The sequence below is a fragment of the Macaca nemestrina genome, chromosome 18 (genome assembly GCF_043159975.1).
Source record: "Macaca nemestrina isolate mMacNem1 chromosome 18, mMacNem.hap1, whole genome shotgun sequence".
Lineage (NCBI taxonomy): Eukaryota > Metazoa > Chordata > Mammalia > Primates > Cercopithecidae > Macaca > Macaca nemestrina.
The window spans coordinates 22201715-22224774 of NC_092142.1; the positions used below are offsets into that span (position 1 = coordinate 22201715).

The 23060-nt window shown below is 45.7% G+C and overlaps 1 protein-coding gene across 1 annotated transcript in view; it reads right to left on the minus strand.

Moving 5' to 3' along the window:
* The window catches only part of LOC105485017 (component of oligomeric golgi complex 7), a 66440-nt gene extending 43799 nt beyond the window's left edge, over nucleotides 1-22641 (minus strand). Inside the window, exons 1-6 of the mRNA XM_011747171.3 lie at nucleotides 22258-22641; nucleotides 14596-14744; nucleotides 13843-13959; nucleotides 10954-11122; nucleotides 2866-2948; nucleotides 1773-1895 (exon numbers count right to left, since the gene is read on the minus strand). Of these exons, the coding sequence (XP_011745473.1) occupies nucleotides 1773-1895; nucleotides 2866-2948; nucleotides 10954-11122; nucleotides 13843-13959; nucleotides 14596-14744; nucleotides 22258-22426 (810 nt within the window). The 5' untranslated portion in view covers nucleotides 22427-22641. The remainder of the gene's footprint in view (nucleotides 1-1772; nucleotides 1896-2865; nucleotides 2949-10953; nucleotides 11123-13842; nucleotides 13960-14595; nucleotides 14745-22257) is intronic.
* Nucleotides 22642-23060: the final 419 nt, after the last annotated feature.

Here is a 23060-nt window from a genome sequence, read left to right on the forward strand (position 1 = left end):
AGACTCTGTCTGAAAAAACAAAAAAAAAAGAAATATTCTTCTTAAGAAAAATAAAATAGAGCCAGGCGTGGTGGCTCACACCTGTAATCCCAGCACTTTCGGAGGCCAAAGTGGGAGGATCACTTGAGGTCAGGATTTGGAGACCAGCCTGGGCAACACACTAAGATCCTTATCTCTACAAAAAAAATGTTTTTTTTTTAATTAGCCAGGCATGGTGGCACAAACCTGTATTCCTAGATACTTGCAGGCTAAGGCAGGAGGATGGCTTAAGCTCAGGAGGCTGAGGCTACAGTGAGCCAGGATCACGCCACTGCACTCTAGCCTGCATGACAGAGCAAGACCCTGTCTCAAATAAAACAAAACAAAATCCTAAGAATGAATTAGGTTAGTTCAAGGAAAAAGAACAAGGATGGAAAAAAGCGCTTTAACCAACAACTTGAATGACATGACCCTTGTATAAGGAATTCTCTCCAACCATAGTCAAGTTCATTCCAGCAAATGACTGATGAACATCTGAAGAGTGATTCACAACTATTGTAAAAAATAAAATATGGGGAACCTGGCACTAAACCAGTTGTAGATGATCTGCTTCTAGGTTGGGGTTTCGTACGTAGCAGAGCAGCTCCCTCACTGCAATCTATTTCAATAGCTCTCTATCTGAGTGCTACTGAAAATCGGTCCTCAGCATAAAGGTTTGGAAAAAAAAAAAAAAAAGAAATAAGAAAAAAATAAACAAATAAAATAAGCCACACCAGAAACAGGCCCAGTAAGTCATTACTGCAAAGTAAGACAGGCTCTTCCCCTGCTTAGAAGAGATTCTACTGTGCCTCCTGTCTCAAGGCAAGAGAACAATGGTTTAAACCCTTTATGGCTAGAAATGCCTAGAGACTTCAGGAAAGTAAATGATGGAAAGTTGCCACTTGAAACAAAGTTCCTCTGTCTGTCCTCACTCTTAGTCAAGGGGTACCTTTAAAATTATCTCTTCCCCCAATTCTTGGTATATCGTAAGAACAAGGGAGACTCACTTCAGGTAGGTAAATTTTACCTGAAGTAAAGATAAAAACATTCCTGTTTACTCAAACACCACCTGACCAGGGGCCTCCTGCTTTTAGATGGGAATAAAACAGCCTTTAGGAATTCCACAGGCTCCCTTGCTGGACAACAGGTGGTATTGTCACATTAGGTCCTATTTAAGTTATAGATAAGAGTGGTAAGAAGAGTTTCAGTGGAGACCTAAAGATTTCACTGACGTGGGCTTCTAAGCTTATCTTTTATTTTTAAACTTAAACATTTAACTGGTTATCTTTTTTTTTTTTTTTTTTTTTTTTTTTGTCTGTTTGTTTTTTTGAGGCAGGGTCTTGTTTGCTTTGCTGTCCAGGCTGAAGTGTAGTGGTGCAATCATAGTCACTGTGGCCTCAACCTCCTAGACGTAAGCAATCTTCCTGCCTCAGCCTCCTGAGTAATTGTGCCAGCACACCTGGCTGACTTTTGCATTTTTTGTAGAGTTGGGGTTTCACCGTGTCGGCCAGGCTGGTCTCAAACTCTTAGGCTCAAACGATCCGCCTGCTTTGACTTTCCAAAGTGTGGTGATTACAAGTGTGAGCCACCACACCCAGCCTAACGGGTTATTTTTTAACCCCTTGAATGATGGCAACAAACGGGGAAGTTCTTTGAGCAGTACTCTGCAGTTGAGGGTGGCCACTCCAGAGGCGGTCACCCGTTCCCTTGTCACCATAGGCTCTGCTCTTCCTAGAAAAAAAATGAGCTGTTACCTGTGTAGCCCACTGGATTTGTGTGTGCCAAGCCCCAAGCAAGGCGTCATAGAGTCCAGCAAGCTGCCGGTCCAGGGGTAGGTCACTTTGACACAGCTCTTGCCAGGCTGCTAAAAGCTGCACCTGCAGAGACAGAACAAAGGGAACCTTACTGGGTACGTCAACATAGGTTGCCTGCTAACACTGCCCTGCCCTGCTACCCAGAGCAATCACAGATTGCTCAATGAGCTCACTGGGCAGCCCAGCGAGGTCCATCCACTTCAAAGAAAGGTAGGGAAAAAAACTACGTGCAGTTACCTGCACTGATTCACAGCTTTAATCTGTCCTGCAGATGTGATCCCCTCTCCATTTATCCTGCCCTAAAAGCATGTAACATGCAACCACGTGGCACATCATCACTCTTCTGAATAGACCTTGGGGCAAGAGCGGGTAGACGTGTGTGTTTAAGCTTCATGTCCTAATATCACTGCTCAAAAGACACAGAGCACTGGACTTGAAGGAATTAAGGTCAGCTCAGGAAGCTGTCAAGTTTTTTGGCAATCTAACTTCAGCAAACCTAGAAAACATAAAATTCCAAGCCAGGTGGAGTGGCACGTGCCTGTAGTCCCAACTCCTCACAAGACTGAGACGGGAGGATCACTTGAGCCCAGGGGTTCGAGGCTGTAGTGCACCATGATCGCATCTGTGAATAGCCACCGCACTCCAGGCTGGGCAAAATAGTGAAACCCTATCTCTAATGAAAAAAAGAAAAAAAGAGAAATTCTTACTGCTTCCTAGGGTGTAATAAAGCTTAAGACATAAATCTCCCTTAAAAGACAAAAATGAGAATAAATTAAAACAATGTTTCAAGTCTACAATGAATCCAGCTGTAAACAGAAAAGAGAATGAAAACGGGTAACTCTTTTTTCAACTGGCAATTAAATAAATCCATATGCTAGACCAAGAGCACCCCCTACTGGCTAATTAAGAGAAAAACAGCCAGAGGGCACGGAGGCAAATGTCTTTACCTTCCGAATTATGAACCTGCGATTCTGTGATCCAGAGTTATGAGCATTCCACAACCGCACAAGTGTCATGGTGCACAGCTTCTTACCTTGTGACACTTGTAGTAGTAGGCCAGGAGCTGGGGCATCCGGTCAATTTCAGTAAACACCTTCACAAACACTTTGGACTGATCTAAAGAATATACAAGGTATATATATTGTTACCAGCCTTTCTGGTGTAGACATGAGAAAAAAGTCACCAGGATGAAGATGGATATATGGAAGCTAGGATTCACAAGGTCCTGCCTAGATACTGAATTAACTCATGCATGGGGATCATAAATTTGAAAAATAAGCATGGCTTGAAAACCAGATACTGTAAGGTATTTTCCCCACTGTTCCTCACAGAATTCATATTTTAACTTAATATTGACAGGTTAGTTATGTCTTTGAAAATTCCTACTTCGATTATACCCAATGGGAACTTTAAAAAAGCAAACACACTGAACTTCTACATGTCAACATATCTGGTGGTTTGAGGAATAAGTAAATAATTTGGGCCGGTCGCGGTGGCTCATGCCTGTAATCCCAGCACTTTGGGAGGCCAAGGCAGGCGGATCACCTGAGGTCAGGAGTTCGAGACCAGCCTGGCCAACATGGTGAAACCCCATCTATACTAAAAAAAAAAAAAAATAGCCGAGCGTGGTGGTGCACACCTGTAATCCCAGCTCCTTGAGAGGCTGAGGCAGGAGAATTGGTTGAACCCGGGAGGTGAAGGTTGCAGTGAGCCAAGATCGTGCCACTGCACTCCAGCCTGGCCGACAGAGCAAGACTCCATCTAAAACAAAACAAAACAAAACAAAACAAAACAAAAAAAACATAAAATCAAATAATTTGGTAACTATCAGCATTCCACACATAACAATGGATTCTAAGACCCAAGTTATGGGCTTAATATCAAGTAGTTTCTTACACATTTCCCTAAGGGCAGAGGAAATGACTGGGCAAAGCACTTGCTTCCAGGCTCACCACTGGACAGACAGGAAGGTGGGTTTCCGTGCAGTCTCTGACTAGTGTGCACAGCAGCGCCACTTCTGGCTCCTGTCTGCCCCCTTCTGGCCAAAACGTACATGCCACAGCCTTAGAACTGTATCAAAAGGAAAGACAAAAAAAAAACCCCTGAGCTAACAGGTCCCCAAACTTCTTATATTTGCTTTGTTCCCCTTCACTTCTGGGAAGCCCATTAAACTGCTGTGAAGGAAATGTAACAGCAACAACTGTGGGACGCCCAGCTAAGCACTGGAGACCTGCCGGTGGAACTCGACTTAATGGGCAGAAATCCATGAGTTAGAAAACAAATACTTGCCTTTAAAATGCTTATTATTTTCATAAGAACACTTAAATAAATGAATCTTCCTGCTACATTTAAAATTATTCCATAGGCCAGGTGTGGTGGCTCACACCTATAATCCCAGCATTTTGGGAGGCGGAGGTGGGAGGACTGCTTGAGCCCAGGAGTTCAAAAATGTCCTAGGCAACACAGGACCCCTCTACAAAAAATAGAACATTAGCTGGGCGTGGTGCACACCTGTAAACCCAGGGAGGCTAAGCTGGGAGTATCACTTGAGCCCGGGAGGACAAGGCTGCAGTGAACCACTGCACTTCAGCCTGGGTGACAGAGCAAGATTCTAGCTCAAAACACAAAATTCTATAAATTGGGTTTGACCAGTGAGAGGCAAAAAAATTAATTAAAATAATTCTATAAAAAGTTGCTTCAGTGTATCAGCTGAATTCATTGGTTATATAAAATGAACTGGGCATGTATACTTGGCTATACCCACATTGTCACTTTAGGAGAGAGATGGGAAAGGGGAACATGTTGGGGATGAACAAATTTATCAGAGAATTCCCTTTAAAAACTATTAGATAGGCTGGGCGAGGTGGCTCAGAACTATAATCCGAGTACTTTGAGAGGCCGAAGTGGGCAGATCACTTGGGGTCAGGAGCTGGAGACCAGCCTGGCCAATATGGTGAAACCCCACCTCTACTAAAAATATAAAAAATTAACCAGGCAAGTGGTGGCGCACGCCTGTAATCCCAGCTACTCCAGAGGCTGAGGCGCTTGAACCCGGGAGGCGGAGGTTGCCGTGAGCCAAGATCACACCACTGCAGTCCAGCCTGGGCAACAGAGCGAGACTCCATCTCAAAAAAAAATAAAAAAGTAAAAACCGTTAGATAAAGAACCACCTCAGCCTTCTATGAAACATGGCTGATAATAAACAGCACATTGCCTGTGGGGCGGGGGGGAACCCTTCCTGATACTTGCCAAAATTAAGATTAATCGCTAAAAGAAAAACATCATTTTATCTGCATTGAAGCCAGGAAAATATCTGTACTACATACTTCAGAGAATCCCAACCAGATATCCAATCACTTCGGGCCACAGTGGGCGAGGAAGCTGGTAAAAGTCTGGGTGGTAAGGGTGGTAAAAGTCTGGGTGGTAAGGGTGGTAAAAGTCTGGGTGGTAAGGGTGGCGCAGCGCAGCACAAAGGGCCAAAGACTGGGGGCCAAGGGGGCTTAGAGGGGCTTGGGATGGAGGGCTGTTTCCTCCGCGGCTCAGCTGAGGAGGCAGCCCACTGGGCTCAAAAGCTCCATTTTCCCCTTCTGAATCCACGTCCTGCCTAGAGTCAAGCCTGATTCAAATTTGTGCACAAAAACTGTCAAAAAGTGCTTATCTCCAAAAGCAAACCCATGATGCTGAACCACCAGGCATCACTCAAATCCAGCACCAGTTCCCAGGAGCCAGCTCACTCCGAAGGAAACAAACAAAAAACCTTAAATGCATGGAGCCACCACCTCTCCATCGCCACTCCCACTCCCCCTACCCCACATAACTGGATGTAACCCCAACCAGAAAAGTGAGCTCTGTAGTAGCAACAAATTTACTAGAGAACGTGAGGAACCAAGCTCCTAGACGGCGACTTCCCAACCCCCCAGCTCCAGCCTTAGAATCCTGTGAACGAAGAAAAGACTCAAAATAAAGAATTAACAAATGGGGAAGACAGGGAATTAGAGGGCTGGAGATGAGTACTGAGGTCTTTCTAGGTAACTGAAGAGCACAGTGGAGAATGTAACTTTTCACTAAAGGAACGCTTTCAACAAAACCCAGGTAAACAAGGAAGGGCTTCCAAGGAAACTCCACTGTTTTTCAGTAAATACCATGCCCAGAACAAAAGCACTATCACACACAAACATGAATCAGTAGAAACAAAGAAAACTCCACCACAGTACCTATGCACTCAATAAATTGGACTGCAACAAAATTAAAAACTTGGGGCCTGGTGCTGTGGCTCACGCCTGTAATCCCAGCAATTGGGGAGGCTGAAGCAGGCGGATCACGAGGTCAAGAGATTGAGACCATCCTGGCCAACATGGTGAAACTCCATCTCTACTAAAAATACAAAAATTAGCTGGGCGTGGTGGCACACGCCTGTAGTCCAAGCTACTCAGGAAGCTGAGGCAGGAGAATCGCTTGAACCCGGAAGGCAGAGGTTGCAGTGAGCCGAGATCACACCACTGCACTCCAGCCTGGAGACAGAGCAAGACTCCGTCTCCAATAAAAAAAAAAAAAAAAAAATTAAAAACTTGGGCATCAAAAGATTTCACCAATAAGAGAATGAAAAGACAATCCATGGAATGGAGGAAAATATTTGCAAGATATATTCAATAAAAGAATAATATCCAGAATATATGAAGAATTTCTACAACTCACCAGCAAAAAAACAAATAACCCAATATAGAATTGGGTAAAGGGCCAGGTACCCTGGCTTATGCCTGTAATCTCAGGACTTTGAGAGGTTGAGGAGGGAGGATTGTTTGAGCCCAGGAGTTTAAGACCAGCCTGAGCAGCATAGCAAGACCCTATCTTTACAAAAAACAAAAAATTAGCTGGGTATGGCGGTGCACACCTGTAGTCCCAGCTACGTGGGAGGCTGAGGTGGGAGGATCACTGGAGCTCGGGAGGTCAAAGCTGCAGTGAGCCATGATTGCACCACTGCATTCCAGCCTGGGTGACAGTGCAAGACCCTCTCTCACAAAACAACAAAACAAAACAAAAATGGGGAAAGGATTTGAATAGACATTTTTCCAAAAATATACAAATAGTCAATAAGCAAATGAAAATACACTCAATATCATTAATCATTAGAGGAATGAAAATCAAAACCATAAGATACCATTTCATACTCATTAGTATGGCTATAATCCAAAAACACAAAAAATGACAAGGGTTCAAAAGGTGTGGAGAAACTGGAACTCTTGTGCATCGCTGGTGATAGTGTAAAATGGTGCAGTCGCTATGGAGAACAGTATGACAGTTACTTAAAAAATTAAACATCAGATTACCATGTGGGCCGGGTGTGGTGGCTCACACCTGTAATCCCAGCACTTTGGAAGGCCAAGACGGGCAGATCACTTGAGGCCAGGAGTTCGAGACCAGCCTGGCCAACATGGCGAAACCCCGTCTCTACGAAACATACAAAAATTAGCTGGGTGTGGTGGTGCACACCTTTAATCCCAGCTACTTGGGAGGCTGAGGCACAAGAATCACTTGAATCTGGGAGGCAGAGATTACAGTGAGCCAAGATCATGCCACTGCACTCCAGCCTGGGCAACAGAGTTAAACTGTGTCTCCAAAAAAAAAAAAAAAAAAAAAAAAAAAAAAAAAAAAAAAAAGATAAGCATATGATCCAGCAATTTCACTTCTGAGTAGATACCTAAAGGAATTGAAAACTGGAACTCAAACAGACACTTTTACACCCATGATCATTGTAGCATTCTTCATAATAGCCAAAAGGTAGAAATAACCTACATGTCCATCAACAGATGGATGGAGAAAATGTGGTATATATATAAGATGGAATATTACTCAGCCTTAAGAAGAAAGGAAATTCTAACACATGCTACTCCATGGATGAGATTTGAAGATGTTATGCTAAGCCATAAAAGGAAAAATAGTATGTGAATCCATTTATAGGAGACATGTAGAGTAGTCAGATTCATAGGGACAGAAGTAGAATGATGATTGCTGGCAGGTGAGGGTAGGAGGAATGGACAGTTACTGTTTAATGGGTATGAAATTTCAGTTCAGAGATGAAGAAAGTTCTGGAGATGGAAGGTGGTGATGTTTGCATAGCAATGTGAATGTACTTAATGCCACTAAAATGCACACTTAAAAATTACTAAAATGGTAGATTTTGTTAAGTGTATTTTGCCACAATTTTTAATTTTTTTTTCTAAAAAATAGAGAACACTTCCAAAGATTTTCCCTAAGAAAGAGAAGAAAATTTTAGGCAATAATTGCTTCACTCTCAAATAAATTACATATCCTTTCTTTAATAGGATCTAAGGCTTCGGGAGGGTGAGATGTGACGATCGCTTTAGGCCAGGAGTTCAAGACCAACCTGGGCAATATAGCAAGACCCCATCTATTAAAAAAAAAAAAGTAGGCTGGGCATGGTGGCTCACGCCTGTAAATACCTGCACTTCGGGAGGCCAAGGTGGGCAGATCACCTGAGGTCAGGAGTTCAAGACCAGCCTGGCCAACATGGTAAAACTCCATCTCCACTAAAAATACAAAAAATTAGCTGGGTGTGGTAGCACATGCCTGTAATCCCAGCTACTCAGGAGGTGAGGCAGGAGAATCACTTGAACCCAGGAGGCAGATATCATGCCACTGTACTCCACCCTGGGTGACAGAATGAGACTCCGTCTCAAAAAAAAAAAAAGAATCTAAGGTATTACAATGAGATAAAAAGGGAGGTTGGCAGAGCTAAGGAAAAAAATTAGGAAGTAAATCATGACATAACAAAAATTTAAAATTAATTAGAAGAACAAAGATAACAAAACTTTTTATTTTTGAGACAAGGTCTCACTCTGTCACTCCTGGGCTCAAGCAATCCTTCTGTCCCAACCTCCCGAGTAGCTGAGACTACAAGCGTGCGCCACCATGCCTGGCTAATTTTTTATTTTTTGTAGCGACAGGGTCTTGCTATGCTACCTAGGTTTGTCTCAAACACCTGCGCTCAGGCGATCCTCCTGCCTTGACCTCCTAAAGTGCTGGGATTACAGGTGTGAGCCACTGCACACGGCAGAGAACAGATATTTTATTTTTAAAAATAAGTAGAGAGTTTATTTGGGTGAAGTTTGAGGACTGCATATCAGGGTCATGGATTCACGTTGCCCTGCATATATGCTCCAGAACAGACACTTTGGAAAACCCCATCAGCCAAATGAAAAACAAGCTTTAGAAAAACAACACAAGGGCCGGGTGCGGTGGCTCAAGCCTGCAATCCCAGCACTTTGGGAGGCTGAGACGGGCAGATCACGAGGTCAGGAGATCGAGACCATCCTGGCTAACACGGTGAAACCCCGTCTCTACTAAAAAAATACAAAAAACTAGTCGGGCAAGGTGGTGGGCGCCTGTAGTCCCAGCTACTCGGGAGGCTGAGGCAGGAGAATGGCGTAAACCCGGGAGGCGGAGCTTGCAGTGAGCTGAGATCCGGCCACTGCACTCCAGCCCGGGCGAGAGTGAGACTCTGTCTCAAAAAAAAAAAAAAGAAAAAGAAAAACAACACAAGGCAGGAGGGGACTGAGAGGGAGTAGGCAAACATCCAAATGAAACCAGAGAAAATATGATATATACTGAGAGGGAAAAGGGAGAGCTAATGAACAGATAGTTGATGTTCTCAAACATCAATATAATAAAACAGAGAACAAATAAAACAGAAAAAAAAATTTTAAGGAAGGCAATTTTCTGTAAATGAAGATATGAATTAGTAGGTGAAAAGGGGTGATACTGGGTTCCTGGAAAAGTTAAAAATTTTCAAAACTGAAAAAGAACCTAGAGAAGTTACTAAACTACAAGGTAAAAGAATCTTATAAGCCATAGTTTGGCAAACTATGCGCCAGCAGGCCAAACTGCCATCTGTTTTTGTAAATGAAGTTTTACTTGGCCAGGCGTCGTGGCTCGCGCCTCTAATCCCAACACTTTGGGAGGCTGAGGTGGGCAGATCACTTGAGGTCAGGAGTTTAAGACCAGCCTGGACGACATGGTGAAACCCCATCTCTACTGAAAATATAAAAATTAGCCAGGTGTGGTGGCACACGTCTGTAATCCCAGCTACTCGGGAGACTGAGACAGGAAAGTTGCTTGAGCCTGGGAGGCGGAGGCTGCATTGAGCTGAGGTCACGCCACTGCACTCCAGCCTGGGGAACACAACGAGATTTCATCTCAAAAAAACAAAAACAAAAAAAAACACCGCAAAGCCCATCCATTTATGAGTGGGTTTTTGTGCCACAACTGCAGAGGTGTCTGTGAGAGAGGCCATATGGCCCCCAAATCCTAATATTTATGATCCAGCCCTTTACAAGAAATGTTTGTCAGTCCCTGTTACAACTATTTAGGGAAAAGAAACACAAGCTACATACATACAAAAAAAAATAGGAAGAAGAAGCAGGCCAATCTCATACTTATCAGAATATAGAGGGAAATGCATTCACACTAGAAGACAGAATTCACAGAAGTAGCATTTCACCTTTTGTCTTTACAGAAGTATATTTGGCTGTTTTGTGAGACATTCTGGGGAAAAAGAAAAATAAAATAAATATAGATGGCAGAAGACAATGAAGAAGTCTGAAGGAGAAAGCATGTGGCCCAAGAATTCCAAAATCAGTTATTGCTTTCTACACGTAAACGCAATAGAAAGGCACTCCTGGCCAGGCGCGGTGGCTCACGTCTGTTAATCCCAGCCCTTTGGGAGGCTGAGGCTAGTGGATCACCTGAGGTCAGGAGCTCGAGACCAGCCTGGCCAACATGGTGAAAGCCCATTTCTACTCAAAATACAAAAATTACCCGGGCGTGGCAGTGCACGCCTGTAATCCCAGCTACTTGGGAGGCTGAGGCAGGAGAATCGCTTGAACCCGGGAGGTAGAGGTTGCAGTGAGCCGAGATTCTACTACACTCTAGCCTCGGTGGCCAGAGCAAGACTCCATCTCAAAAAAAAAAAAAAAAAAAATTACAGAGTTCCTTCTAATCTATATAATTCAATCACCATTAAGACATTCTAAAAACTGAAGACTTACAAGGCCTTATCTTTACAGAGAGATCTACACAGAGATGAGAAGCAGCTAGCACTCACCTACAGCCTGAGAGGTGAATGCTGCTACAATCTGCGGACTGGCTAGGGCCTCCAGCCTGTTCTTCAGTGCCTCCAAGTGCACACACTTTTCTGAGTAGTCTGGTGTATCAACAAGCATCATTAAGCTGTTCTGCATACCTGTTAGCTTGGCAGAAATCACAGCTATGTCCTAGAAAAGACCAGAATAGAGGATATTTATTTTAAAAGATCCCTACTGCCTCAATTGGGAATAGATAAAATACATGAAAAGGCAACTCATCAAGCAAGAAAATGGGGCTGGGCATGGTGGTGGCTCATGCCTGTAATCCCAGCACTTTGGCAGATTGAGGCAAGAGGATCCCTTGAAGCCAGGAGTTCAAGGCCAGCCTGGTTAACACAGCAAGATCTAGTCTCTACAAACAGTAAAAATTAGCTGGGTGTGGTGGTGCGCACCTGTAGTCCCAGCTACTCAGGAAGTTAAAGCAGGAGGATCACTTGAGCCTGGAAGGTGGAGACTGCAGTTAGCCCAAGATCACACCACTGCACTCCAGCATGGGCAACAAAGACCCTGTCTCAAAAAAAAAAACCAAAAAACTGTACTCAAACAAATGCAGATGAAATTAAACAAGAAAGTGCCATTTTCCTGCTAACAAATTGGAAAGTGTTTGAAAAATCATAATAGGAATTGTTAGTGAGGGTACAAAGAAAAAAGACCATCTGTCTGGTATCATGAATTTAAATTTATACTGTCTTTCTGGAAGGCTATTTAGCAATATGTGCTAAGAGTTTTAAAAACATTCACATCCGCCGGGCGCGGTGGCTCAAGCCTGTAATCCCAGCACTTTGGGAGGCCGAGACGGGCGGATCACTAGGTCAGAAGATCGAGACCATCCTGGCTAACACGGTGAAACCCCGTCTCTACTAAAAAATACAAAAAACTAGCCGGGCGAGGTGGCGGGCGCCTGTAGTCCCAGCTACTCAGGAGGCTGAGACAGGAGAATGGCCCGAACCCGGGAGGCGGAGCTTGCAGTGAGCTGAGATCCGGCCACTGTACTCCAGCCTGGGCAACAGAGCGAGACTCCGTCTCAAAAAAAAAAAAAAAAAAAAAAAATTCACATCCAGGCAGGGCACAGTGGCTTACACCTAAAAATCCCAGCATTTCCAGAGGCTGAGGCAGGAGGATTGCATGAGGCCAGGAGTTCGAGACCAGCCTGACCAATATAGCAAGACCTTGTCTTTACAAAACATTTTAAGAAACTGGCCAGGCAGCCAGGCGGGGTGGCTCACGCCTGGAATCCCAGCACTTTGGGAGGCCGAGGCCGAAGGATCACCTGAGGTCAGGAGTTTGAGACCAGCCTGGCCCACATGGTGAAACTCTGTCTCTGCTAAAAATATAAAAATTAGCCAGGTGTGGTGGCACCCACCCATAATCTCAGCTACTCGGGAGGCTGAGGCAAGAGAATCACTTGAACCCAGAAGGCAGAGGTTTGCAGTGAGCCGAGATCATGCCACTGGACTCCAGCCTGGGCGACAGAGCAAGACTCTGTCTCAAAAATAAATAAAAATAGATATATTGTTGAATGAAAAAACAAACTGCAAAGCAGTGTTCACAATGAGCTTTGTGAGAAAAAAGGGGCAGGGAACATAAATATGCATGTGTGTATCTGGAAGGATGTGCATAAAGCTGGTAACAGGGCTAGTCTGTACAAGAAAAATTGGCCCCTGGCCGGGCGTAGTGACTCACGCCTGGAATCCCTGAACTTTGGGAGGCCGAGGAGGGCAGATCACCTGAGGTCAGTAGTTCAAGACCAGCCTGGCCAACATGGTGAAACTCCGTCTCTACTAAAAATACAAAAATTAGCTGGGCATGGTAGTGCGCGCCTATAATCCCAAGTACACAGGAGGCTGAGGCAGGAGAATCACTTTAACCTAGGAGGTGGAGGCATCATGCCACTGTACTCCAGCCTGAGCTTCAGAATGAGACTCCGTTTCAAAAGAAAAAAAAAAAACTAAAATTCAAGGATTAAGGTGGGGATCAGGGTTAGGAAAAAAACTTATTTTGCAGTTTATTCATGTTTAATAAATTTGTTCCCATGTGCATTTGTAACTTTTTTAAAAAATTGACTGATAAATCATTCATTTTGCTTTACAATTGAGTAAGAGTTCTTCATAAGACATCATCTTACTTCATCCTTATATCCCAGGTCGAAAATATTACTATTTTCCACACCTGGCAGCCTCAGAAGGGGTCAATACCAGTCCCCATGGTATATAAGGCTCCCCACTCCCCATGTTCCACCCTCTCATTCATTTACCCCCATCCTTCTCTGCCTGTGCTGGTTTTTCTTTTTTTCTTTTTTCTTTTTTTTTGAGACAGGGTCTTGCTCTGTCCCTCAGCACAGTGGTATGATCATAGTTTACCGTAGCCTTCAACTCCTGGGCTCAAGAGATCCTCCCGCCTCAGCCTCCTGAGTAGTTGGAACTACAAGTGTGCAGCACCATACTTCGCTAATTTTTAAAAATTTTTTTGTAGAGATGGGGGTCTCATTATGTTGCCCAGGCTGGTCTCAAACTCCTCCTCAAGTGATCCTCCCACCTCAGCATCCCAAAGAGCTGGGATTCCAGGCATGAGCTACCGTGCCTGGTGCCTGTACATCTTTATCGAGACTTCTCCTGAACTCACTCTGTGACTAAGAGGCTTCAGTCACAGAGACGGTGCAAGCTAAAGAGGCTGGAAACACACCGAGCAGCTTCAGATCTTCCCCACCCAGAGTCTGAAGGTTTCTGAATGCTGCTACTGGCTGTCAACTCTCCCTTACAGTTTCAACGAATGCTATCTCTTTTGCTTTCTCCAAACCTCAAGCTCTTGCTTAAATACTTTTCATAACATCCCCTAAACAAGAAACCTACCTGAGTCTTAAACGTCTCCTCAATATCAGCGCTCAACGTGCTCCACTTATCTGCTTCCTGAAGAGATTCGGCAGCAAGTTGCATTCTGGACTTCACCTGGTCAATTTCTACCAACACCTGAAAGAGACGTGAGGGGTGAAAAATGAAGGGGTAGGTCCTTTTTCTCCATCTGCCACCAGGGACTTGAAATGTAAGTATGGTGGCTTGCTCCTGTCTTTAGGGAGCTTCTGTCTCCCAAAACACCAATCATCTGGCTAAATTTATTCAGCAGTGCTGAAGAGATGAATCAGCTGAAAGACCCAAGCAAAAGCATAGTTTCGGGGGGCCGGGCACAGTGGCTCATGCCTGTAATCCCAGCACTTTGGGAGGCCGAGATGAGAGGATCACTTGAGACCAGGAGTTCGAGACCAGCCTCGGCAACATGGTGAAACCCTGTCTCTACTAAAAACACAAAAATCAGTCGGGCATGGTGTTGCACGTCTGTGATCCCAGCTACTCAGAAGGCTGAGGCACGAGAATCACTTGAACCTGGGAGGTGGAGGTTGCCGTGAGCCGAGATCACACCACTGTACTGCAGCCTGCACTCCAGCAACAGAGCGAGACTCTGTCTCAAAAAAAAGAGCATAGTTTGAGTGCTGGGCAGAATCTTGAGTGATGGCTGGCCTCCCAAAACACCGTGCTGTTCTAAACCCTCTACGAGAGTGACCACCTTCCCAAAACAAGAATCACCATTTACGACAGGAGCCAAAATACCTGCATGGATTGAGATGTATCCTGTTCAAATTTTTTAATGTCCTCCTTGACAAGAATCATCTGTTCCTTCAGGAAAGATGCCTCCTGTTTTAGGGCTTCAACATCACGGAGCACTTTGGGCATGTTCTGGAGAGCTTGGTGACTTGTTTCTGTAGTTAAAAAAAAAAAAAAAATCAAGAACAGCGATAGCCACAAAAGGTGAAAGCTGGACCAGTCACCAGTAAAAAATAGAAAACAAATCAGACAACAGAAAGGAAACACACGACCAACCAAACAGTTTTTGGAGCCTGTAGAAAATATGGGGCAGGAGACGAGATGGGTAGTGAGGTGGCCCCTGCCAGGATCACATCCCCAGACTGATGGGAAAGGGCCTTTGATTTCACAAGGAATGAACAATCAACCTGTCCCAACACCAGCTTGCCACCACCAATGAAATCATAACACCATTTGCAAGAAGGCATGCCCCAGGAGCTTTGCATACACTGTTTTACTTAATGTCCATGGCTGTCAGTAGCAGCCACTTCCTACTGATAAGAAAACTCAGAGAGGTTAAAGCAACTTGCCCAGGATCTTACAGAGCTAAAACTAAGCCTCACATGGGTCTGGCCCCAATGCCTGCTTTCCATGGTCTTTTTTTTTTTTTTTTTTTTTTTTATAGAGTTTCACTGTGTCACCCAAGCTGGAGTGCAGTGGTGCAATTTCAGCTCACTGCAACCTCTGCCTGCAGGGTTCAAGTGATTCTCCTGCCTCAGCCTCCCGAGTAGCTGGGATTACAGGCGCCCGCCACCACATCTGGCTAATTTTTTGTATTTTTAGTAAAGATTGGGTAGAGACTGGGTTTCACCATGTTGGCCAGGTCACAAACTCCTGACCTCAGGTGATCCACAAGCCTCGGCCTCCCAAAGTGCTGGGAGAACAGGTGTGGCCACCACACCTGGCCTATTTTAAAATTATTTTTGATACAGGGTCTCACTCGGTTGCCCAGACTGGAATGCAGTGGCGAAATCACAGCTCAACCTCCTGGCTGCAACCTCACCCTCCTGGTCTCAGGTGACCCTCCCACTTCAGTCTCCCGAGTAGCTACAGGCACACACCACCAGGACTGAATAATTTTTATATATTTGGTAGAGACAGAGTTTCGCCATGTCGCCCAGGTTGGTCTCAAACTCTTGGGCTCAAGGGATCTGCCTGGCTAGACCTCCCAAAATGCTGGGGTTACAAGTGTGAGCCACAACGTCAAGCCTAAAAATATCTTAAATCTACCCATTACTCATCATCTTCACCGCCATCACCCCAGTTGAAGCCACTATCATCTCTTTTCTGGACCTCAGCAATAGCCTCCTGAACCATGTTACTCCGCTGCTTAAAAATCCTACAATGCCTTATTTTAAAATTAAATTTGAACTCTATTTATTTATTTATTGGGACAGAGTCTCCCTCTGTCACCCAGACTGGAGTGCAGTGGCACAATCTCAGCTCACTGCAACCTCTGCCTCCTAGGTTCAAGCGATTCTCCTGCCTCAGCTTCCCAAGTAGCTGGCATTACAGTTGTGTACCACCATGTCCAGCTAATTTTTATATTTTTAGTAGAGATGGGGTTTTGCTGCGTAGGTCACGCTAGTCTCAAACTCCTGGTTTCGGGTGATCCACCCACCTCGGCCTCCCAAAGTGCTGGGATTATAGGCATGAGCCACTGCACCTGGCCTTAAATTCAAACTCTTTAATGTGACACTGAAATCCCTGCATAGCACTCTAACCTGGGTGACAGAACAAGACCCTGTTTCTTTTTTTTTTTTTTTTTTTTTTTTTTTTTTGAGACGGAGTCTTGCTCTGTCGCCCAGGCTGGAGTGCAGTGGCCGGATCTCAGCTCACTGCAAGGTCCGCCTCCCGGGTTCACACCATTCTCCTGCCTCAGCCTCCCAAGTAGCTGGGACTACAGGCGCCCGCCACCTCGCCCGGCTAGTGTTTTGTATTTTTTTTTAGTAGAGACGGGGTTTCACCAGGTTAGCCAGGATGGTCTCGATCTCCTGACCTTGCGATCCGCCCATCTCAGCCTCCCAAAGTGCTGGGATTACAGGCTTGAGCCACCGCGCCCGGCCAAGACCCTGTTTCTTAAAAATAAAGAAATAAAATAAAATCCCTGGCCAGGCGTGGTGGCTCACGCCTGTAATCCCAGCAGTTTGGGAGGCCGAGGCAGGCAGATCATGAGGTCAAGAGATCAAGGCCATCCTAGCCAACATGGTGAAACCTTGTCTCTACTAAAAATATAAAAATGAGCTAGGCATGGTGGTGCACACCTGTAATCCCAGCTACTCAGGAGGCTGAGGCAGGAGAATCACTTGAACCTGGGAAGTGGAGGTTGCAGTGAGTCAAGATTGCACCACTGCGCTCCAGCCTGGCAACAGAGTGAGACTCTGTCTCAAAAATAAATAAATACATAAAAATAAAAATAAAATCCCTGCATAACGTGGCCCCTGTGGACCTCTCCAATCCAACACTGGGTCTTGTTCAACAGTGTGTTTTTAGAACCTAGAAAAGAGTTTGTGCCCAATAAAAATTTCTTGACTGACTAAATGAAGAAATCAGTCCTCCAATTTGGGGGCCTCAACATGTGCTTGAACAGCTACAATCAACTTTCTTCATCACAGGCTTGGGCCCTTGTCTCATCTTGCATAAAAATAAATGACGCTTTAAACCTATGAAGGCTACCTGCTGCCTAAGAAATAAAAGCCAAACTCGAAGAATTGCTAGAAAGGTCTTTCGCAGGCTGATCCCAATCTCTTTATCTACCTCATCTTCAGTTACATTTCCCCTACAAAAGTGTGATTCTCTAATAATAACACTACTAATTATCTTGTCTCACTCTGTCCCCCAAACTGGAGTGCAGTGGTGCAATCCTAGCTCACTGCAGCTTTGAACTTCTAGGTTCAAGCAATCCTCCAGAGTAGCTGGACTACAAGCATGAACCACCATGCTGGCTAGTTTTTTAATATTTTGTAGAGATAGGGTCTTGCTCCGTTATCTAGGCTGGTCTGGAACTCCTGGCCTCAAGCAATGCTCCCACTTCAGCTTCCCAAAGCACTGAGATCACACCCAGACTGTTTACTGATATTATTCATGCAGCTCTTTTTGAACTTCTCACCTTTCCCTGGATTATGCCTTCTTATAGCCACACTCCTGTGTATATGTTACTCTCTCTCTCTAATACCAAGGAAGTAGTGAAATATGATGGTTAAGGGCCTGGGCTCTGGAACCAACTGTCTGGGTTCAGTCCAGGCTCCCCATTCATTAGGAACATGATGCTGAGCAAGTTACTTAACTTCTCTCAACCTCAGTTTCTACAAGTCTATAGTGGGCATAATAACTGTGCCTACCTCTAAGGATAACTGTCAGGTTTAAATTAGATAACCATGCTCAAAAGCAGGTACTGTTCACATTTAGGCCAGGACAATTCTTCATTGTGCAGGATTGTACCAAGCACTGCAGGACATTAAGCATCACTGGGTCCTCCCACTGAATGTGCTATATCTGAATGTCACTGCAACGTTCCCCACTACTGCGACAACTGAAAAAGCTCCCACAGGCCAGGCGCAATGGCTCATGCCTGTAATCCCAGCACTTTGGGAGGCTGAGGCGGGCGGATCACCTGAGGTCAGGAGCTCGAGACCAGCCTGACCAACACGGAGAAATCCCGTCTCTACTAAAAATACAAAATTAGCCAGGCATGGTGGCACATGCCTGTAAACCCAGCTACTCGGGTGGTTGAGGCAGGAGAATTGCTTAAACCCGGGAGGCCGAGGTTGCAGTGAGCCGAGATCACGCCATTGCACTCCAGCCTAGGCAACAAGAGTGAAACCCCATCTCAAAAAGAAAAAAGAAAAAAAAGCTCCCACCAATTTCCAAATATTCCCTGTTCCTGAGGACAGGAACAAGGATAAGGGGAGGCGAGGAGGGCATTGCAACCCATGTTTGAGAATCACTTGGTTAATACATATAGAGCACTAAAAAGAGTGTCTGACGTGTACCAAACTTTGTATATGTGCTATCGTACTATTATTATTATTATTATTATGTTTGAGACAGTGTCTCGCTCTGTCACCCAAGCTAGAGTGCAGTGGTGGGATCTCTGCTCACTGCAACCTCTGCCTCCTGGGTTCAAGTGATTCTCCTGACTTAGTCTCCCGAGTATCTGGGACTACAGCGTATGTCACCACACCCACCTCTAATTTTGTATATTTAGTAGAGATGGGGCTTCACCATGTTGGCCAGGCTGGTCTCGAACTCCCAACCTCAGGAGATTCATACACCTCGGCCTTCCAAAGTGCTGGGATTACAGGCACAAGCCACTGTGCCCAGCCAATTTGCCATTATATTATTATTAATGTCCTTTCCTCTTTGTCCTACAAAGTTTTCCTTCAAAGTCTAACACAAGGGAAGTGCTTTACGATTCTCCTAAACAAGACGTAACTGCACCCTCCTGCCAGCTCTCACAACTCCAGATTCTATTCTGAGTAAAGCCACCCCTCACTGTAATTTACCGTGTTTCTATCTTCCCCATAGGCAGCAAGCTCCAGCAAGATAAACTTTTCCTCCCCACTGCCCATTTCTGGACACATGCATAGTTGATGCTCAATAATTAGTAAAAGATGCAAGGTACAATAAAGAATATGGGGGCCGGGCGCGGTGGCTCAAGCCTGTAATCCCAGCACTTTGGGAGGCCGAGACGGGCGGATCACGAGGTCAGGAGATCGAGACCATCCTGGCTAACACGGTGAAACCCCGTCTCTACTAAAAAATACAAAAAACTAGCCGGGCGAGGTGGCGGGCGCCTGTAGTCCCAGCTACTCGGGAGGCTGAGGCAGGAGAATGGCGTAAACCCGGGAGGCGGAGCTTGCAGTGAGCCGAGATCGCGCCACTGCACTCCAGCCTGGGTGACAGAGCCAGACTCCGTCTCAAAAAAAAAAAAAAAAAAAAAAAGAATATGGGCTGGGGATCACGAGGTCAGAAGATCAAGACCATCCTGGCTAACATGGTCAAACCCCGTCTCTACTAAAAATACAAAACATTAGCTGGGCGTGGTAGCCTGTAGTCCCAGCTACTTGGAAGGCTGAGGCAGGAGAATGGTGTGAACCCAGGAGGCGGAGCTTGCAGTGAGCCGAGATCGTGCCACCGCACTCCAGCCTGGGCAACAGAGTGAGGCTCTGTCTCAAAAAAAAAGAATATGGGCTGGGCGTGGTGGCTCACACCCGTAATCCCAGCACTTTGGGAGGCAAAGGCTGGAGGATCGCCTGAGCTCAGGAGTTTGAGACCAGCCTGGACAATATAGTGAGACCCCATCTCTACAAAAAAATCAAAAAATAAGCTTGGCATGGTAGCACATGCCTGTGGTCCCAGTTATTTAGGAGGCCGAGGCAGGAGAATTCATTGAGCCCGAGAGGTGAAGTTGCAGTGAGCACTGATCACACCACTGCACTGTGGCCTGGTTGACAAAGTGAGATCCTGGAAAAAAAAAAAAAAAAGGAAGGAAAGAAGAAAGGAGAGACAGAGAGAAAGAGAAAGAGAGAAAGAAAGAAAGAGAAAGAAAGAAAGAAAGAAAGAAAGAAAGAAAGAAAGAAAGAAAGAAAGAAAGAAAGAAAGAAAGAAAGAAAGAAAGAAAGAAAGAGAAAGAGAGAGAGAGAGAGAAAGAAAGAAAGAAAACAATCTGCAGTGAAATAAAGCCCCCTCCCTACCTTTTCTTAAACAATGGGCACATATGGCCGGGCGCAGTGGCTCATGCCTGTAATCCCAGCACTTTGGGAGGCCGAGGCGGGTGGATCACTTGAGGTCAGGAGTTTGAGACCAGTCTGGCCAACATGATGAAACCCTGTCTCTACTAAAAATAAAAAAATTAGCCCGGTGTGGTGGCAGCCGCCTGCAATCCCAGCTACTCAGGAGGTCGAGGCAGGAGAATCACTTGAAACCAGGAGGCGGAGGTTGCAGTGAGCTGAGATGGTGCCACTGCACTCCAGCCAGGGGGATAGAGCGAGACTTCGTCTCAAACAAACAAACAAACAAACAAAAATGGGAACATCTCTTGGACCATCCACTCCCAGTGGAAGCAGTCTGTTTGGTCTTTCCATCTGAGCCTAAGAGAGAGACTTGTGTGCAGTATGTACTGAGTCAACACACAGTGAATAAAAGTCAAGTCGAGGCGTTATATGAAATGGTTGCCAGTGCATGTTATTTTTTATAATTTAACTTATCCTCAAAAAATGGTTTAGGCCAGGTGTGGTGGCTCACACTAGTAATCCTAGCACTTTGGGAAGCCAAGATGGGAGGATCACTTGAGGTCAGAAATTTGAGATCAACCTGGGCAACATAGTGCGACCTTGTCTCTAAAAACAATTTCATTTTTTTTTAATTAGCCAGGCAAGGGGGCACATGCCTATAGTCCCAGTTACTTGGGAGGCTAAGGCGAGAGGATTGCTTGAACCCAGAGTTTGAGGCTGCAGTGAGCTATGATGGTATCGCTGCATTCCAGCTTGGGCAGCAAAATGAGGAATGAGACTCTGTCTCAAAAAAAAAAATGGTTTAAGTCTCTACTGAGACCAGCCTATCTTCCTCAGCTGACATAAAATCCACCAAAACAATGTTTTCCAGATCTGTGTCATTCCCTTACACCTATACTATAATATTTTTTTTCCAGATATAAGGATCTGTTGGCTATTCCTTCATACTCTCAAAATTCACTTTTTTTTTTTCTTTTTACGTTTATTGTTTGGTACAAAAACAGGCTGCCTAACTCTTTGAATAAACATCTCATAGACTCGTGCTCCTAGATTACAAAAAGTCAAAGCCAATTTCTTTGACACTGGGCCCTTGACTCTGACATTCAAGTCACCATAACAGAAACCGGAGCTGTTCTATCTTACATTCTGAAAGGTGCCTCAACAAGACATGTTAAGAACTGGTTAAAACTTGTAGCATTTAAAAAGATCCATCTTGTCTTCCAATGCCTATGGATAATAACGAAAAGGGAATCCCAGAGATCTACTATTGAGTTAGAGAAGGACAACTGCAATAAGATCCACTCTTTTAAGTTCCAAAAGGAAACTTGAGGCCAGATGTGGTGGCTCACAGGTATAATCACCAGCACTTTGGGAGGCCAAGACTGGAAAACCCATTGTGCCCAGGAATTTGAATTTGAGACCAGCCTGGGAAACACAGTGAGATCCCATCTCTACATTTTTTTTTTTTTTAAACAAAATTTGCAGGCGTGGTGGCTCTTGCCTGTAGTCCCAGCGACTCAGGTGGCGAAAGGATCGCTTGAGTGCAGGAGTTCGAGGCTGCAGTGAGCTATGATCGAGCCACTGCACTCCAGCCTGGGCAACAGAACGAGACCCTGTTTCAAAAGAAAAAACAGAAAGAAAGAAAAGAAAAAGGAAACTTATAGCCCAGCCAGAGGAGGAAAAGCAACACCCAAAATTAGCAAGTGGACAAGACAGCCCGGCCCCCAGCTGAGACTCCCGCTGATGTGATCAGGACTTCGGGGCTTGTTCTCTCGCCGAGGGTATTTGCTGTCCATGCGTGCACCGCCCACCCGAGTGCCCCACGCAAGTTCGGTGACCTCTGCCCAGCCAAGAGCAGGGGAGGGTCCCGCGGCCAGGGCCCCGCGCGGCTCACCCTCCACGGCGTGGTTCACCTCTTGGATGAACAGCTGCAGCTTCATCACCAGGGTGGCTGCGTGGCCATCCGCCTTCCCGGACGCCGCCTCCTTGGAGCCGGCCCTGAAGGCCGCATTGATCCACTCCTTCACGTCGAAGTCGTCTGCCAGGAACTTGGAGAAGTCCATGGCGGCACTGTCTAAGGCCTGGCGTCCAGGACTTAAGAGTTGGCTTCGGGCGGCAACGGGGATGCAGAAGCGAGCGAGCCTGAGAGAGCACCGAGGCTGGCCTCCGAGGGAACCCCAGAAACCCGAGGACCGGTAACTTGCCCCTTTGCGCTTCTCTGTTCAGCCCTGTCAGGCTGCGGCTGGGAATGACCCTCGCCGCCCGCCGTTCTTCTTCCGGAAATCGTTGGCTGTTACCATAGCGACTGCGGGCGTCCGGAGCGCTGCGCAGGGCTGGTTGTGGGAAGAACGCCCCGGACTGAGAGCTCCCGGCACCGACAAACATCCCACGTCATCTACCATTTGCCGAGGACTAAACTATGTGCTTACTATAAAGCCCTGACATACATTAGCGCATTTATGCGGTGGCTTGCGCCTGTAGCTCTTTAGGAAGCTGACGCGGGAGAATCGTTTGAGGCCAGGAATTCGAGGACAGCCTGGGCAACAGTGGAGCGCATTGGGCAGCAATGGAGTGCGATTGAACGATCTCTGCTCACTGCAGCCTCAAATTCCAGGGCAATTGAACGATCTCAGCTCACTGTAGCCTCAAATTCCTGGGCTCAAGCGATCCTCCCACCTCCGCCTCCAGAGTAGCTGG